Source organism: Rana temporaria, chromosome 2, assembly GCF_905171775.1.
Source record: "Rana temporaria chromosome 2, aRanTem1.1, whole genome shotgun sequence".
In the NCBI taxonomy this organism is placed as follows: domain Eukaryota; kingdom Metazoa; phylum Chordata; class Amphibia; order Anura; family Ranidae; genus Rana; species Rana temporaria.
Window position 1 is genome coordinate 514,422,990 of NC_053490.1, and position 19,063 is coordinate 514,442,052.

Here is a 19,063-nt window from a genome sequence, read left to right on the forward strand (position 1 = left end):
AAATTGGGCCTCTGCTTTGGCTGGGTTGTACTGTGGGTCCATTCTGTTGTTTCCGGGGTGCTATACCACCCCAGAGCGACAGGTGCCTCTTGCCAGCAGCCAATGGGGAGGGAGTTTCCATCGCGGGGCATGCTGGGGGAGGGTACTTCTGGAGCAGACGCCATTAGGCGGGGTTCTTGTTCCGGGTGTGGCGCCCACCTTTAGGGTGACCACACGTCGCGGCTCCCCGGCGAGATGGCCTACCAGGCCGGGGTGCGCGTGTCACGAGGAGTTCCTGGTTTCCGGGACCATGTCGGCCCAGAAAATTTAAAGCTGTGGCGGGGCCCCAGTATTCGACTGGGTCCCCAATTCTGAGAGGATCCCAAGCGAGAAAGCTGTTCGGTGGGGAGTCCGCCTGAGGAGAGCCAAGAGAGGCTGGCGATCCAACAGGGCCTAGACAATTCATCGGGGATCGAGGTAACCGGACACTGAGAGGTTGAATGTCAGCAACCTGTCAGTCGGTAACCTGAAGAAAATAAAACCTGAAGGCGATTCTAACACAAATTCTACCAAGGAGGATTGTCTCCATGATCCAAGTTCTAGGGAAGGGTCTGTGGCAGACATCTTTTCCCTCAAAGTTCCGAGTGATACTCTGGCTGACAGGTCGGTGTGAGAGGCCTGTCCAGGTACACTATACCCACTCTGGCTGGAGTGGCGACGAAAGTAAAGTATCGTCGGAAGCAGGACTGTTTCCGTAACCTTAAGCCTGAATCTGCTATTGCTTCTCCTCACCCATCTTTTCTGTCTACCTCAAGTTTACTGTTTACCGTGTTGGGTAAAATAAAAGCACAAGAAAAGACATCTGCTGTGTGGACATTCCATTTACTAAGGCTCTCATCATCTACCCTAGTCAATCACAGAGGTAACACGCCATCCCAATCTATAACCAGCGGCTCCTTCAGGGGTGAGCGCTACATCCCTTTTAAATCTGCATTCGGATGAACAGCCTTGGAGCAGGGGTAGGCCCAGCCTTGGAGTCCTACTTTTAAAAACTACAAATTGAAAGATTTTTTGGGCAAGAGATGTGCAAAATGCTCCTTGCAGTTCTTTTTCCATGTGTACTGCATGTCTACTCCTCCACGCCATACTATATGGCGTAGAGGAGGCGTGTGCAAGTGAAGGAATGAGTATTTCACTGTATTCCTACTAGATTAAAGGAACACTTATTAATTGCTGTGCATTTCGGGTAAACAACAGAATTTTTTGATTGCTGACTGAAGCTCAACTGTTACCCATCTGCTACTCTGCTTGGCTTTATGCCTTTTGGTTATTGGCTCTGTCATGTTCTTGGTTTCATCCGCATGTCGACTCTGTACCTTGCTACCTATTAATAGTTGACAACCTTGGAATATTCTTGACCCTGCACCTGTCTCCTGCCTGCTACTGCCATCTGTTGATGACTTTGGCTTGTTCCTGCACCTGTCTGCTGCTTGGCAGTACTACTTCCTGCCTGTTGATGACTCTGGTCTGTCTACAACTATGCTTCTACTACCAACCAATAGGCAATCATGTCTCATGTCACCACTACCTGCGACACTTGGACTGGAGGTGCAAGAGAATCTTCCTGAGCCATATTGGTCTCCATCAGGTACAGGATAGTTGCCATGTTGCAAAAAAAATTAACAATGGATTTTGGGGGATGTTATATTTTTACATAGTAACACTGGCCCAGCATTGACCAATGTAACTATGTACTGTATATACCATACCTGGTTGATGCCCCTGGAAGCAGGAAATCACTGAAGTAGACACCACTGCTCCAGTTATCTACACTACGCTTCCGCGTTCCAAGATGAGCAGTTAGCCTGAGGCATTGTGAACACAGGAGGTTGGCAACTTAGCACAGGTGCCATTCAGAGAACACTTTGCATTGGCCCAAGTTGGACCAATGTAACTCAGTAAAAATATACCACCCCTGGAATTCTTCTTTAAATATTTTTTTGAAAAAGCAAAGATAACCTTTTGTATGTAGAGCTGCTTGGTAATTTGGGCTCTCTGTTCTGCGCCTCAACTCCAAGTGCACTCTTAGCGCCCCAACAAACCTAATTGAATAAAAGTTATTGCAAACACTTATAAGATAGATACCCTTAGGCCCAGATTCTCATACATTTACGTTGCTCCTGGGCAGTGTAACGTATGTGATTTACATTACACCGCCGCAGGTTTACAGGTTTACAGCCTGATTCTCAGAACACTTACCTGTAAACTTGCGGCGGTGTATCGTTAAATCGCTCGGCGCAAGCCCGCCCAATTCAAATGGGGCGGGCACCATTTAAATTAGGCGTGCTCCCACGCCGAGCGTACTGCGCATGCTCCGTCGGGTAAATTACCCGACGTGCATTGCGCTAAATGACGTCGCCCCGATGTCATTTGCTTAGACGTTTACGTAAATGGCGTCCAGCGCCATTCACGGACGTCTTACGCAAACGACTTGATTTTTTTTTAATTCGACGCGGGAACGACGGCCAGACTTAACATTGGTTGCCCCTCCTAATAGCAGGGGCAACCTTACGCGTCGCGTACGCTACGGAAACTACGTAAATTCTCAGCGTCGACCGCGCATATGTTCGGGAATCTCGCGTAATTACCTAATTTGCATAGACGACGGGGAAAACGACGCCTGTCAGATCTAATGGGTATCTATGCGTAACTGATTCTAAGAATCAGTCGCATAGATACCCGGGGGCCAGATGAGGAGTTACGACGGCGCAAATGGTGTTGCGCCGTCGTAACGCCTTTGAGAATCTGGGCCTTAAGCGGTAAATTAGCACCAGGAAATAGACATTGAGTGGTAAATTAACTCAATGTATTGGTAGGGGTTTGAGTAAATGGTGGTTTGAGCATAAATGGACACACAGAAAGTAGGTTCAGACACAGTCCGCTTGACAGTATAATCACTAAGCCAAGGTCATTTAGAATAGAGTTCTGTACCACTAGACTGGGATTAAATCATGAATAAGCAAAGTCAGCAATAAACAGTGCATCAACCGGCTTGCGTTACACTGTTAGTGTAGCGCCAGTCTTATGGGGCGGACTGAGCACAGAGGCAAATTAGTCTAGTGCCCCCATAAAGTGGCCGCACTGCTTCCGGTAAGGGGGTGGCCAGCATTCCGCAACTGGGGGGGGGGGGGGGGCAGTGCTTCTAATTTTGACTGTCCTATCATCCTTGACCACAAACCTTCCTCACTGTGCTATATGTTGTCTGCTGCACCATTGGCATGGTTATATCTTCTTAATCCTCTCCATAAAATTATCAGAAATTTGTGCTTAAAGTAGAACTATAGGCAACAATTTTTTTTTTCCATCTTTGGATAGAGTAAGGGAAAGTTATAGCCCTGGTCAGTTTATTTTTTACCATCCCTGTCCCATTGTAGAGATTTCTCTTCACTTCCTGCCCCATAGCCAAACAGGAAGTGAGAGGAAATCTATGCAAATTAAGGGACTCCATTGGCCCCCCAGGCCCTCAGAACTAGTGTCCCCAATTGAAATGTTCAGGGTGGGTCTTAAACAGCAAGGAGCGTGGCCTTAAAAGAAGGGGTGGATCATATTTAAATTAGGGGGTGCACGAGTTTAGTCAGACCTAGGGCAGCACAAAACCTAAATACACTACTGCAATGCATATAAGCATTAACTGCAATGTGAATAATAATACTATAACTACTCCAGAGTGCACACTAGGAGAATGGCTATTATGTGGTGCCATGTCTCCTGAGAGGTATCCTTTAGCATATTCAATGGGTGAAGTTCTCTGTGTAGCAGCTGTTAAGGAACATTATTTAATCCTAATGCCGTGTACACACAACGTTTTTCTCAACGTGATCGTTGTTAAAGTGGAGTTCCACCCATAAATATAACATTACATCAGTAGTTTTAAAAAAATGTCATTAGTCCTTTACGAAAAAAAATTTTTTTTTTAGATGCCTTCAAAGTGTTGTTGCTAGGCAGAATAGTTAATCTTCCCACTTCCTGCACCTAGGTGCTTAATGCTTCCTAACCTACACCGCACAGACTCCTGGGAATGTAATGGGTGTAACTTTCCAGGAGTCTGTGTACTCCCCAGTCTCAAAGAATCATGTGACTTGGACAGCACAGGTGCTGAAACCTGATCTGACACTGCTTGTGCAGCACTGAGCATGTGCGAGATCTGCAAGGCTGAAATCCAGGAAGTCATACAGTCTGGCTTTATGATGCCCACACTTAAGATGGCCCCAGTCAATTTCTATTTTATAAAGTGTCTAAATGCTGTAACAACCTAACAAAACGGACCTTAGTTTACAGACTAACTTTACTAGAATACATTAAGCTTGTGTATTACAGGGGTATTTATATTTAAAAAGTGAAATTATGGCCGGAACTCCGCTTTAAGCCTGCCTTGCCTACACACAATTGTGAAAAAAATAAATGCTCAAGCAAAGTGCAGTGACGTACAACACATACAATGGCACTATAAAGGGGAAGTTTCATTCAGATGGCGCCACCCTTTGGGCTGCTTTTGCTGATTTTGTGTTAGTAAAAGTTTGGTGAGAGACAATTTGCGCTTTTCAGTTTTTTAGTCTGTTACAGCCTGATGAATGTGCTATCTCCATTACAAAGGCTAGTTTTACCAGAACGAGTTCTCCCGTCTCATAACTTGCTTCTTCGCATGCGCGTTTTTTTCCCGTTGTTAAAGCCTACACGCGACCGTTTTTCACGACGAGAAAAGCGACATTGTGAAAGACGACGAGAAAAATTAGAGCATGTTCTAAATTTTTAATGGCCATTTTTCACGACGATAAAAATGTTTTGGAGCCTACACACGGTTGTTTTAAATGACCAATTTAAAAAACTGCATTTTTCTCATCATGAAAAACGGTCGTGTGTACGCGGCATAAGACTTCAGCCAGCTAGCGTTGGGGTCCAGTTGTTCCATTGGTGCACATGATAATAGTGCCAGTCAACCCTGGAGCTTGCAGTTAGGCTACTAGATGGCTGTATGGTCAGTTCCAAAATGGCTCAGTTTTTCTAGCAGCAGATAGTAAAGCTCCTTAGCAACAGCTCACCTGTCCCAGCGATATTGCAGCTCACCATCCGGAAACACACAGCAAACCTGGACTTGGCACTCCTGATACTGCTCAGTCCGCCATGGTGCAGTAGTGGTGGTGCACACTGGACATCGATGTGCACTCTCCGGGCTCCCTAATGGCAAAATGAAGCTGTGTGCTGCATAGCTTGAGAAAATTTAGCTTTTTCACTTTTTTATATTTTTTTTGCAGTTTGTAACCCATAAGGGAGATTTATTTTCCTGTCCCAAAGACACAACAGAAATTATAGGAAATGTCTTCCTCTTAGACAGTGGTCATCACAGCAGATGTCCCCTTGTTTTCTGTTCTGGTGACAAATATTACATTTTGGATTTACCTTGAATTTAATTACCATCACTTCTCGTTGATGGTCATTGGTCACCAGGACAAATCAAGAGGGTGAATCTCCCCAGCAGGAACACAACAGTAAAAACCGGAAAGGCTTTCTCACCCTTCCCAACTATATCCAAAAGTGTTGGATATAAATACACTTTAAAGTGAACATGTATCCAGAAACTAAACTATCAACATATTATGAACCAAAAAAGCACTTTAAGAGGAGCATTACCCATTCTAATCAGCAGGCTACCTGTGGACAGATCCTCTGCTATATTGGAGCAGAATGGATCAGATGTCACTTTTGTGACTTCTGTGTTCAGGTCCATGGATCCATGTAAGCGGACTTGTGTTCATCTATATCCTGGTTTGGTCAGTAAAAGGGGACCTGTAAATAAACTCTCCGCTTAGTCTAGCAGACCTGAAAAAACCCAAAGGTGGGCGGATATAGCCGGAAGGCAAGTTTGCTTACATCTGCCCACCCATAGGGATGTATGGCTGTCTGTTTTGATCTGTATAAATCACAAATAAAAACATTGGCAAACAGACTGCCCATGTGAAATGGGCTTTAAAAAAGGCCTCATTGCCCTCTGTAGCTATAGGAATAGGAGAAATTCATCTTCAAAATTCATAAGAGAGACACTGAAATATCAGCAATTTTCTATGGAGAGCAGACTTTGACAGCGTTGTAGCCTTCTAATGTTAATACGCAGCGGATGTTTCTAAATGGTTAAACATTAACTGAATCCAAGGAGTTTGTGTTGTGATCTTTGAGGATCTTTGAGAATTACTCAGGGATGGTTTGTTTCAAAGTCCCTTTACGGTTTGTTAAAGTGAAACTTAATCCTCCTATCTTTTGCAGCCAAGGAAACTGCCTTCTTAGCCTCTACAATTGGCATGGTTCTGCATCTGCACATGTGATCAGCTATGACACCACCCATTTGGTGGCTTGATAGTTGGGTTGAGAACTAACATTAGTGCACTAGTAACTGTACTAACAATTATCATTTAAGGCATGCACTGAACGTAAGTGTTTTTCGGAAACAGTTTAATCAGTGAATCTAGTTCTGCTTTAAGAATATATAAATACTTTTCCCCATTGACAACATCATGTGTGATGAAACGCGTCTGGAGGAGGGTACGTGCTGATGTCGCCACGCTGTCTTGCTAGGAGGAGGGGAGTTTGTTTTGTAGCCGGCTGGCTTGTTTTTTATGCGCAAATTTTGGCACCACCACAGTAGGTGGATCAGGTCTCCATGGTCTTTCTTACATCTGGTACATCGAGGAGTGGGCCGAAGACCCATAATATACAATCTGTGGGGGTATAATACACTCTCAGCAGTATATATAGTTGCATAAATCTTTGCGAGACATTTAAAGAGCATGTGGGGACATCCTGCAGGATCTCCTCCCATTGATCGCCATCAATTGGGCCGACCTCACCCTGGCCAGCATTTTTCACACACGTACTTAACCTGCTACAGGACTCACTTTTTCTTCAGGGAGTAACAAAGACTGCCAGTAAAGTTGCCCCAGTATGATATCTACTTGGGAAAAGTTTGCAAACCATTGGCCTGACAAGAGGTGAGAAGGACACTTTATACCTCACAGACACCTACCCCACAGTACTGCTCCTCATTGAAGATCTGGGGAGGGAGAGGGATTCCGTTTTCTGGCTTTTTTTCACCAGGCACATTGTCTCTCATCCACTTTCTGTTGTCGTCATTACATGCGATATCTCTTTGTTCAAAGTCAATCCTGTTTGCCTCCAAAAAACCGAGCACCTCTTGCTGTTTCTTTTTTATCTGTAAGAAAAAAAATACAGTTATCTACAAGGAATCCAGAACCTCTCTTTAGAAGATTTCTAGAAAAATATATGACTGCTATGATGAATGATTCAATATTTTTCTTGTTAGTAGGTCCTGGAGAGTTAAATCCCATGACAGTCTCCTCTGTCTCTCAGGCAGGGCTCAAGTCCTGCGGGAACGCGTGGGAACGGAGTTCCTGCACTTTTTTCACAGCAGGAATGCAGTTCCCTTTGCAGGACTAGAGCAGCCGAGCCGCCCGAGCCAATCCTTCACTAAGCGGCGATGCCCAGCTCGAGTCACTGTCAGGGGCAGGCGAACCTTAGTAATCCTTTATGTTACTGGGCGCTTCCTGTATATGGATTCATCGGGTAGTGTGCGGGTATTCCGTCACTTCCTCGATGCCGCAATGTCTCCTGGGAGCTTTTGTCATTGTTCCCAGGAGACATTGCGGAGGTCTGCCGCGAGTTATCGTGGGATTTAGAAAGAACATGTTTAGTAATTATGCATATGAGCGTATAATTTTTTTTTTTTTTGGTGGGGGAGTAGATCTTGGGTGGGAGTTCCCACACTTTTTTCCCCAGGACTTGACCCCTGCTCTCAGGACTCTATTAGTGAGATCTCAGCACCAATTTCCCCGATCTACACACCTACTGTGGCTATTATAAAGGACTCCCTTTTGTAATGATTTTTTGTGATTTTATATTGCAAAGAAAAAAAAAAGGAGGAGGCACAACACATAAATGTGGGAAGGAACACCCAAACCTTCCAGGTGGACAAGAAGACAGTAAGGAATATGTTGTGGAGATAGGGCGGTACGCAGAGCGCACAGCCATATCCCATATCTCCCATGTTCATAATAAGCACACATTTCTCTAATGATATAATGCATCTTACTCCATCATTCTATTTCTCGTGTTTTCCCAGTAAACAGACATCACCACAGCTACGTTCTCAGTTCTGTCAGCAGCACTGCCAGAGACCAGTCTGCCTGGCTCTTTTATTCGTAAATCACAAAAGCTTTGACAAACAGGAAGTGATGGCTCCTGCAGCCAATCGTCTCCTCCATGGGAAGTGACATCACAGGATGTGACCTCCACACAGGAAATTACCAAATAGGGATGTGACAACACAGGATGTGACAACATAGGAAATCCTTCCAACAGGATTAGTTAATACAAACACCAACATGAATAATACAACAACCAATGAACACAGTTCCTGTCAATGAGAGCTTATCTGCAGGTGTATGCCCATGGCACCACAAATATGTTGACCAGGCATACAGGGATGACAGGAACGTGCATCCGCTAAACCAAGATAATGTGTTTGCAGAGCGGACACATCCCCCCAGACGAACGTCTGTGCATCACACAGAGGCCCTTTCGCCGGCAAAAATATCCTCATTCTGCAAACTCCTTTCTCCAATTCAGGAAGTATAATGCCGCGTACACACGATAATTTTTCGGCATGAAAAAAACATTGGGCCGGATTCAGATACATTGGTGTATCTTTCCGCGGGGCGTAACGTATCTCAGATACGTTACGCCGCCGTAAATTAGGGCGCAAGTTCTTTCTGAATACGGAACTTGCGCCCTAATTTAAGGCGGCGTAACTTATCTGAGATACGTTATGCCCCGTGGAAAGATACGTTACAGATTAGTTACGGCGGCGTAACATCTGTGGTCCGGCGTAAGCCCGCCTAATTCAAATGTGATTGATGTGGGCGTGTTTTATTTAAATTCACTGTGACCCCCCACATGCTCGAAATTACGCCTCAAATCGTCAATGCTTTAGACGTGAACGTAACTTACGTACAGCCCTATTCGTGAACGACTTACACAAACTACGTAAAATTTTCAAAATTCGACGCTGGAACGATGTCCATACTTAACATAGGATACCCCTCATATAGCAGGGGTAACTTTACGTTGTAAAAAGCCGAACGTAAACGACGTATCAAAATGCGCTGGGCAGGCGTACGTTTCTGAATCGGCGTAACTACCTAATTTGCATATTCCTTGCGGGAATATACGGAAGCGCCACCTAGCGGCCAGCGTAAATATGCAGCCTAAGATACGACGGTGTAAGACACTTACGCCGGTCGGATCTCAGGGAAATTCTGGCGTATCTAGCTTTCTGAATACAGAAAGAAGATACGCCGGCGCTTCGTAGCACTTACGCGGCGTATCAATAGATACACCGGCGTAAAGGCTATCTGAATCTGGCCCCTTGTTTTTAAAACATTTCATTTAAAATGATCGTGTGTGGGCTTCACATAATTTTTTGGGTTCTGAAAAACGACAAAAAAAATTTCGAACATGCTGCATTTTTTAACGACGTTTTAAACAATGTCGTTTTTTTCGAGTTGTAAAAAATGATCGTGTGTGGGCTAAAACGACATAAAAAACCCGCGCATGCCCCTGAAGCACGTTATAACACAGGAGCGCTCGTTCTGGTAAAACTACCGTTCGTAATGGAGTAAGCACATTCATCACGCTGTAACAGACAGAAAGGCGCGAATCGTCTTTTACTAACACGGAATCAGCTAAAGCAGCCCCAAGGGTGGCGTCATCCGCATGGAAATTCCCCTTTATAGTGCCGTCGTACGTGTTGTACGTCACCGCGCTTTGCTAGAGCATTTTTTAAAAACGATGGTGTGTGGGCAACGTCGTTTTAATGATGAAGTTGGAAAAACTTTGTTTTTTCTACATGCCGAAAAAGGTTGCTTTTTTTCATGCTGAAAAATGATCGTGTGTACGCGGCATTACACAACCTAAGGGATCTCAACCAGCTTCAGTTTGCCCCAGTCAGCTCTTTAGCGCAGGCTGCAGGAGAACAAACACTGGGAGACACTATGATAATACATATTAAAATACATCTTCATAACATTTCCACAACAAATTCTGGAAGGGAGATCTCACTGTTGGACTATTCAAAGATACATAAGAAGTCAAGGGCTGACTCAAGCTTTGTTGTTTTTGCGTGTTTTGAACACATGTTTAAAAAAACATTTTAGGCCTGAAGATTGCATAAAACCCCCAAACATTATACATTTTTCTCAAAGCAGACACCATACAGAATAAAATAGTGGTAGTTCCAATTTTTTATGTCGCAAGATATTACCGCAAAGGTCTAGAAAACCCAAAGTTTTAGTAAAAAAGTGGATTTTGGGCAAATAAACACAATAAAAGACGAGGTTGTACCGAGTAAATAGATATCCAACATGTCAATCCTTAAATTTGTATGCTTCTCTGAAATGGCGAAAAACTTCAGTGACCTATATTTTTTATATAGGCAACACCGCAAAGGCCCCCTATAGGTCATCAGTTTAGTGTTAATGGGGATATCTGGTGCTAGAATTATTGCTCTTACTCCAGAGTGCATGGCGGTATGTAACATGTGTATCGCAATCAATGTTTTCACGCATAGGTGCCCCTGACATATGCGTTTACGTTTGTACGTGCGTCCAAAAGACCCTGCATAAAAAACAAAGACTTGGAGGGCACACCCTAACCATGCATTTTCAGTGGGTCCTACACTATTCATAGAATGAAAGATCCCACTTCTCACACATTTTTGAAAATATTTTATTCTATCTTTTCATGTGACAACACTGAAGAAATTACACTTTGCTACAATGTAATGTAGTGAGTGTGCAGCTTGTATAACAGTGTAAATTAGCTGTCCACTCAAAATAACTCAAAACATTATGTCTGAACCGCTGGTAACAAAAGTGAGTACACCCCTAGGTTAAAATGTCCAACTTGGGCCCAATTAGCCATTTTCCCTCCCCAGTGTCATGAGACTCGGTGTTACAAGGTGTTACAAGGTCTCAGTTGTGAATGAGGAGCAGGTGTGTTAAATTTGGTGTTATCGCTCTCACTCTCTCATACTGGTCACTGGAAGTTCAATATGTCACCTCATGGCAAAGAACTCTTAGGATCTGAAAAAAAAGAATTGTCGCTCTACATAAACATGGCCTAGGCCAGTGATGGCAAACCTTGGCACCCCAGATGTTTTGGAACTACATTTCCCATGATGCTCTTGCACTCTGCAGTGTAGTTGATCATCATGGGAAATGTAGTTCCAAAACATCTGGGGTGCCAAGGTTCGCCATCACTGGCCTAGGCTATAAGAAGATTGCCAAGACCCTGAAACTGAGCTGCAGCACGGTGGCGAAGACCATACAGCAGTTTAACAGGACGGGTTCCACTCAGAACAGCCTCGCCATGGTCGACCAAAGAAGTTGAGTGCACGTGCTCTGCATCATATACAGAGGTTGTCTTTGGGAAATAGACGTATAAGTGCTGCCAGAATTGCTGCAGAGTTTGAAGGGGTTGGGGGTCAGCCTGTCGGTGCTCAGACCATACGCCGCACACTGCATCAAATAGGTCTACATGGCTGTCATCCCAGAAGGAAGCATCATCTAAAGATGATGCACAAGAAAGACCACAAACAGTTTGCTGAAGACAAGCAGACTAAGGACATGGATTATTAGAACCATGTCCTGTGGTCTGATGAGACCAAGATAAAATTATTTGGTTCAGATGGTGTCAAGCGTGTGTGGCGGCAACCAGGTGAGGAGAACAAAGACAAGTGTGTCTTGCCTACAGTCAAGCATGGTGGTGGGAGTGTCATGGTCTGGGGCTGCATGAGTGCTGCCGGGACTGTGGAGCTACAGATCTTTGAGGAAACCATGAATGCCAACATGTTCTGTGACATACTGAAGCAGAGCAAGATCCCCTCCCTTCAGAGACTGGGCCGCAGGGCAGTATTCCAACATGATAACGACCCCAAACACACCTCCAAGACCACCACTGCCTTGCTAAAGAGGCTGAGGGTAAAGGTGATGGACTGGCCAAGCATGTCTCCAGAACTAATCTCTATTGATCATCTGTGGGGCATCCTCAAACAAAAGGTGGAGGAGCGCAAGGTCTCCAACATCCACCAGCTCCGTGATGTCATCATGGAGGAGTGGAAGAGGACTCCAGTGACAACCTGTGAAGCTCTGGTGACCTCCATGCCCAAGAGGGTTAAGGCAGTGCCGGAAAATAATGGTGGCCACACAAAATTTTGACACTTTGGGCCCAATTTGGACTTTTTAACTTAGGGGTGTACTCACTTTTGTTGCCAGCGGTTTAGACATTAATGGCTGTGTGTTGAGTTATTTTGAGGGGACAGCAAATTTACACTGTTATACAAGCTGTACACTCACTACACAACATTGTAGCAATGTGTAATTTCTTCAGTGTTGTCACACGAAAAGATAGAATAAAAGATTTCCAAAAATGTGAGGGGTGTACTCACTTCTGTGATATACTGTATTTAAAAATATACACGCCAACCTCCATTCCCCACTCAACTAAACAAGAATTGTTTTTTAAAGGCGCTTTAGCTAGAGGAGGGTTCTTGTATAGGTGATACTTTATTATTTAGCGTAGTTTAAGACAGTAGTTTAGGACAGCTGCAGTATTCACACTAGCTCTCTGTGTCAGGAAACCTGCGCCAAAAACTACCAGCGCTGGTCTCCCAATGCCAAGAACAAATGTACCGGATTACTGAACAGAGTTCCCTCAAACAGCAAATCAGCATACTGGCATCTAAACAGATATTTACAGTAGTCCAGTTGACAGAATCTCTGTACAGGAGACTCCCTATCCTGGTCTGACCATGGCTCTTAAAGCGGTTGTATACCCAAATTTGACACTTTTACCTTTTAAACACTTTTAAAATTAATATATCTCCTAAAGCTGTATGCTTTAGGAGATATTCCCTTTGCATGCAGCTCCGAATGCCCGGCTAAAGGTCCGGCAGAAAGCTCCTGCGTGCATGTGCGGGAGTGACGTCATTGCGGCTCCGGCCACTCACAGCACCGGAGCCGTGAACCCGGAAGACACGCCGAGGGCATGATGTCAGCTCACTCGGCATGGACCTAGCTCCGATACATGGGCTTCTGAGGTAAGTATTTCATAATGAGCTCATTATGCCTTTGCCTTGCAGGCAGGGGCGTTGCTAGGTGGCAAAATAACCAGGGGCTTCAGCCTGAAGTCCACGAACCGGGGGTGGGGATTGGGGTTGGTGTGGCCTTTTTTTTTGGCTAGCTGACCTACATAACATACACTGACCAGTGACCTTCCTGACCTACACACACTGACCAGTGACCTGCCTGACCTACATAACATACACTGACCAGTGACCTGCCTGACCTACATAACATACACTAATCAGTGACCTGCCTGACCTACACACACTGAAGTGACCACTGACCTGCCTGACCTACATAACATACACTGACCAGTGACATGCCTGACTTACACACACTGACCTGCCTGACCTACACACCCTGACCAGTGATCTGCCTGACCTACACACACTGACCTGCCTGACCTAAACACACTGACCAGTGACCTGCCTGACCTACATACACTGATCACTGACCTGCCTGACCTACATAACATACACTAATCAGTGACCTGCCTGACCTACACACACTGAAGTGACCACTGACCTGCCTGACCTACACACACTGACCACTGACCTGCCTGACCTACACACACTGACCACTGACCTGCCTGACCTACACACACTGACCAATGACCTGCCTGACCTACACACACTGACCAATGACCTGCCTGACCTACACACACTGACCACTGACCTGCCTGACCTACACACACTGACCACTGACCTGCCTGACCTACACACACTGACCACTGACCTGCCTGACCTACATACACTGACCAGTGACCTGCCTGACCTACACACACTGACCACTGACCTGCCTGACCTACACACACTGACCACTGACCTGCCTGACCTACACACACTGACCAATGACCTGCCTGACCTACACACACTGACCAATGACCTGCCTGACCTACACACACTGACCACTGACCTGCCTGACCTACACACACTGACCACTGACCTGCCTGACCTACACACACTGACCACTGACCTGCCTGACCTACATACACTGACCAGTGACCTGCCTGACCTACACACACTGACCACTGACCTGCCTGACATACACACACTGTGACCTACTGACAATGGCATACATATTACACACACTGTGTGTCTGACCTTCCTCAGCCCTGGTGTGCACAGCAGGCAGTCATTCAGTCAATCGTCAGCGTCGGAGAGGAGAGGAGCCGAGCCAAGGAGAAGAGCCGCCCGCCCGAGTGGGGCCAAGATGGACGTCACCGTCGTCACGTCACACGTCCAACGGCCCTCACATTGGCACTGCAGGCTCCAGAAGGCGGGACCTGCGGCACTCGGCCACTTTGGCACTTGGCCGCTATGGCACTCGGCCACTTTCGGCCGCACTAGTGACCAGATTGGTCCCAGCGGCCAGCGCTCGGGGCTAGCAATGGAATGCAGCATTCCATAGACTCTGGTCTTTTCGGGGTCACATTCGCGGCTTCCCCCGCTGCCACCCACTATTCAGGTGGCCCGCCCCCTGTTGAGTGGGTGTGTTTTGGAAGTGTCTATCAGAGCCAGCGGCTTCCCGATTACAGCCTGTGGGCTCTCATCGGCTTCCAAATTGTTAACCAGAGGGCGCACATGGTGTGCGTTCCCTGGGTAATACTGACACGCGTCTCAGCCAATCAGGTTCACCGGGTCTGGTTACCGGTCACCTGATTGGCTGAAGCGACATCGAGGGAGCGTGGAGGAGGATGGCTGACCCGAGAAAGGTAAGTGCCGGGCGGGGGGGCAAACTGGCGGTATTTTGCGGCAATCTGGCGCCATTTTACGGGGGAAACTGGTGGCAATTGATGGGCACAGTGGCGGCAATTGATGGGCACAGTGGCGGCAATTGATGGGCACAGTGGCGACAATTGATGGGCACAGTGGCGACAATTGATGGGCACAGTGGCGACAATTGATGGGCACAGTGGCGACAATTGATGGCACAGTGGCGGCAATTGATGGGCACAGTGAGGCTGCAATTGATGTTTTTTTTTGTTTCTTTGCGCCCCCAAAAAATTTTGACCACCAGCCGCCACTGGTCTGCATGTAATTTCAGCAATGGAATCCATTCCCTTCTGTTTAATTTTACGACCAAAGGGCTTGTTTCCACTTCCAAATCTGAAATGTGATTTGCAGAGGATACTTTTTTGGAGGGCACTTGACTGGCAGTGAGATGGCGTTATGTCACCTCCTCACTGCCTGATTCAATCCCTTAAAGCCAGCATCATCCTTTGCTATTCTATCCAAAGTTAAAGAAAGTTTTTTGCTTCAGATACCCCTTGAGGTATACAGTATTTCTAAAAAAATTCTCTATTTACGAGCATGTATGTGTTTCCTGTGCTCTTCAGCTCCATCTAGTGGCCATAATTTGGTATATTACTACAGTTCCTAATAAGAGAACATTTAGGCCTCTTGCACACGATACTCCTGTTTGAGCATCTACTTTTTTCGACTTTTTTTTTGTATGCATTTTCGAGCATATGCGCTTGCGCAATTTTCGCGCAAAATTCCAGCACATTTTCACGCATGCGCGGATGCTTGTTCCCAGACTGACAATGTCAATGGACCAATCCGTGTGGATTTGTGCGAATGTGCACCCCCAGGAATCCCCTGGTGTGTGCACTGGAATGCACTGGAATTACATACATTACATACATTTCAGTACAAAAATACATAAAACACATATACAGTCTCAATATACCCCCTTCATTAAAATAGATAAATGGTATTAATAATAATTATATTGGATAGTCTACTCATCTTGTATAAAAATAGAGGTATGGGGGCATGCACTCTCGCGCCCGCAGCGCAACGTCGGAGCCAATGCGTGTGGCCGCGATGTCCGCTGGCTACCCGCGATCGCTCCACAGAGAGCCAGAACGGGGATCTGTCTATGCAAACAAACAGATCCCTGTTCTAAAAGGGTAATAGAAAGATCTGCTGTTCCTAGTGATTAGGGGTGCAACGGATCAAAAAACTCACGGTTCGAAACGTTCCTCGGATCAGGAGTCACGGATCGGATCATTTTTCAGATCGGCAAAAAAAAAAAAATCTCCCCCACTGTAATATCCACATCTCCTCCCCCCCCCCACCAACTATAGTACCCCCTCAGTGCAGACACCCCCCCTCCTCTTAGTACAGAGACCCCCCCCCTCCTCTCAGTACAGTGACCCCCCCTCCTCTCAGTACAGTGACCCCCCTTCTCAGTACAGTGACCCCCCTTCTCTCAGTACAGTGACCCCCTTCTCAGGACAGTGACCCCCCCCCCCCCCAGCTAGTACCTACAGACGAGCGGCGTGTCCCACGAGTGCGGGCTCCTCCTCTGTGGGTGTAAACACAGTAGGGCCTCGGCCGGCTGTACCAAGATGGCCGTGGCTCCGGAGCTAGGCCGAAGCCGCGGTCTTTCCTAATGTTACGGCGGCGGCTCCGGAGCTAGGCCGAAGCCACGGCCCTTCCTAGCGTTATGGTCGCGGCTCCGGAGGTAGGCCGAAGCCGCGGCCATAACATTTGGAAAGACTGCGGCTTCTGCCTAGCTCCGGAGCCGCCGCCATAACATTAGGAAAGGCTGTGGCTTCGGCCTAGCTCCGGAGCCGTGGCAATCCGCGGATCACAGTGTGTTCCGATCCGAAGGGGGTGACCCGTTCGGATCACGGATCAACTGTAATCCGTTGCACCCCTACTAGTGATTATTAACAGTGATCTCTCTCCTTCTCCAGTCCCCTCCCCCCACAGTTAGAAACACCTTCCTAGGACACACTTAACCCCTTGATTGCCCCTAGTGTTAACCCCTTCCCTGCCAGTGACATTTATACTGTAAGATCGCTGTATCTGCTGACTTGCATTATCCAATCATGTGCAAGCAAAAAAAAATAGCTCTTTGCAAAGTGCACATTCTATTTACCTTTAGTAAATCGACCCCTAACTGACACTTTTGACACAATGGCGTTGATTTACTAAAGGCAAATGGACTGTGCACTTTTCAAAGTGCAGTTGCTCCAGAGCCTAGTAAACGAGGTAAAGCTTCACGGTGTAAAGAGTACCCAATCACATGCAAGGAAAATAAAAAAAAAATCTGCATTTTTGCTTGCAAATGATTGGATGATGGAAGTCAGCAGACCTTCTGCTCATTTACTAAGCTCTGGAACAACTGCAATCTGTTTGCCTTTAGTAAATCAACCCCCTTGCGGGAGCCAGTGACACTAATGCCCCGTACACACGATCGGAATTTTCGATGGCCTAAAATCCGATGGAATTTTTCGTCGGAATTCCGTTCAAGCTGTCTTGCATACACACTGTCAGACCAAATTCAGACCGTCCAAAACGCGGTGACGTAAAACACTACGACGAGCCGAGAAAAATGAAGTTCAATGCTTTTGAGCATGCGTTGACTTGATTCTGAGCATGCGTGTGTTTTTTCTCCGTCGGAGTTGCACACAGACGATAGGAATTTCCTATAGGCACACCTATGCCTTTGGTAAATCAAGCCCTGGGTCATAGGTGTGCGCAGCCTATTGCATTAGAGTGTGCACCCCAAATGTATTAAAACATGGACGGTGTCAGTAGAGCCGTGGACTTGTCACTAGGGCTGTAGACAGTGTCAGTAGCTTTTTATTTTTATTATTTTAATCTTTTTTTTAATTATTATTTCAGGGGCATTGGTGTAATATCAGCAGGGGGAATCTGCACCTGAATTGGTAACTAGGGTGTGCCCAGGCACACCCAGCACACCCCCTGCTCACGCCTATGCCCTGGGTCACAGGAGAGCAAAAGTAAGTGCACTCCTGTGACCCACAAGAGAAGTATGGCCAAAAATATTTCGCTCTTACTGCTCTTTGATTTTGCCTTTCTCATTGACTCCAATGCATTTTGCCCAAATCTCCTGTGTTTTGCTGAAATTACATGAAAATGTTCCCAATCTCTTCCATTACTACTTGGTAGTGGTTTGTGGCCTTCCCTGCGTAGCTGAACACACATGAACTAAGATTTTGGAGTTGATTTATCGTATATACTCGAGTATAAGCCGAGTTTTTCAGCACATTTTTTTGTGCTGAAAATGCCCCCCTCGGCTTATACTCGAGCAGTGTTGCCAACCTACCAGATTGGAATTTACTGGCACGACATCCGAAATTTACTGGCGCAGCCACGTTTTTACTGGTATTTCACAAAAGTTACTAAATTACATTTTTAGGTGCAAATTTCAGTATTTAGGCCCAGATTCACAAAAGAGATACGACGGCGCATCTCCAGATACGCCGTCGTATCTCTGCCTAGCGTATCTATGCGACTGATTCATAGAATCAGTTACGCATAGATATTCAGTAGATCCGACAGGCGTAAGTCTTACGCCGTCGGATCTTAACTGCAATTTTTTTTTTGACTGCTAGGTGGCGCTTCCGTCGATTTCCCCGTCGAGTATGCAAATTAGCTAGATACGGGAATTCCCGAACGTACGCGCGGCCAGCGCAGTAAAGTTACAATGTTTACGTTAGGCTTTTCCCGGCGTAAAGTTGCCCCTGGGTCTATGCGGCGCAGTCAATGTTAAGTATGGCCGTCGGTCCTCGCGTCGAAAATTTATAAAATTACGTTGTTTGCGTAAGTCGTCCGTGAATGGTGCTGGACGTAATTTACGTCCACGTCAAAACCAATGACGTCCTTGCGACGTCATTTAGAGCAATGCACGCTGGGATATTTTAGGGACGGCGCATGCGCAGATCGTTCAGCGCGGGGACGCGCATCATTTAAATGATACACGCCCCCTACCCGTCGAATTTGAATTCCGCCAGGTGATTTACGTTACGCCGCCGCAACTTTACACTCAAGTGCTTTGTGAATAAAGCACTTGCCTGA

At 46.2% G+C, this 19,063-nt stretch overlaps 1 protein-coding gene across 2 annotated transcripts in view; it reads right to left on the reverse strand.

Annotated features, from left to right (window-relative positions):
• Nucleotides 1-19,063, reverse strand: part of LOC120927969 (SH3 domain-binding glutamic acid-rich-like protein) — a 108,037-nt gene that overhangs the window by 63,278 nt on the left and 25,696 nt on the right. For both annotated transcript variants that reach the window (XM_040338998.1, XM_040338997.1), the window contains exon 2: nucleotides 7,055-7,240. In XM_040338998.1, coding sequence (XP_040194932.1) covers nucleotides 7,055-7,240 — 186 coding nt within the window. The remainder of the gene's footprint in view (nucleotides 1-7,054; nucleotides 7,241-19,063) is intronic.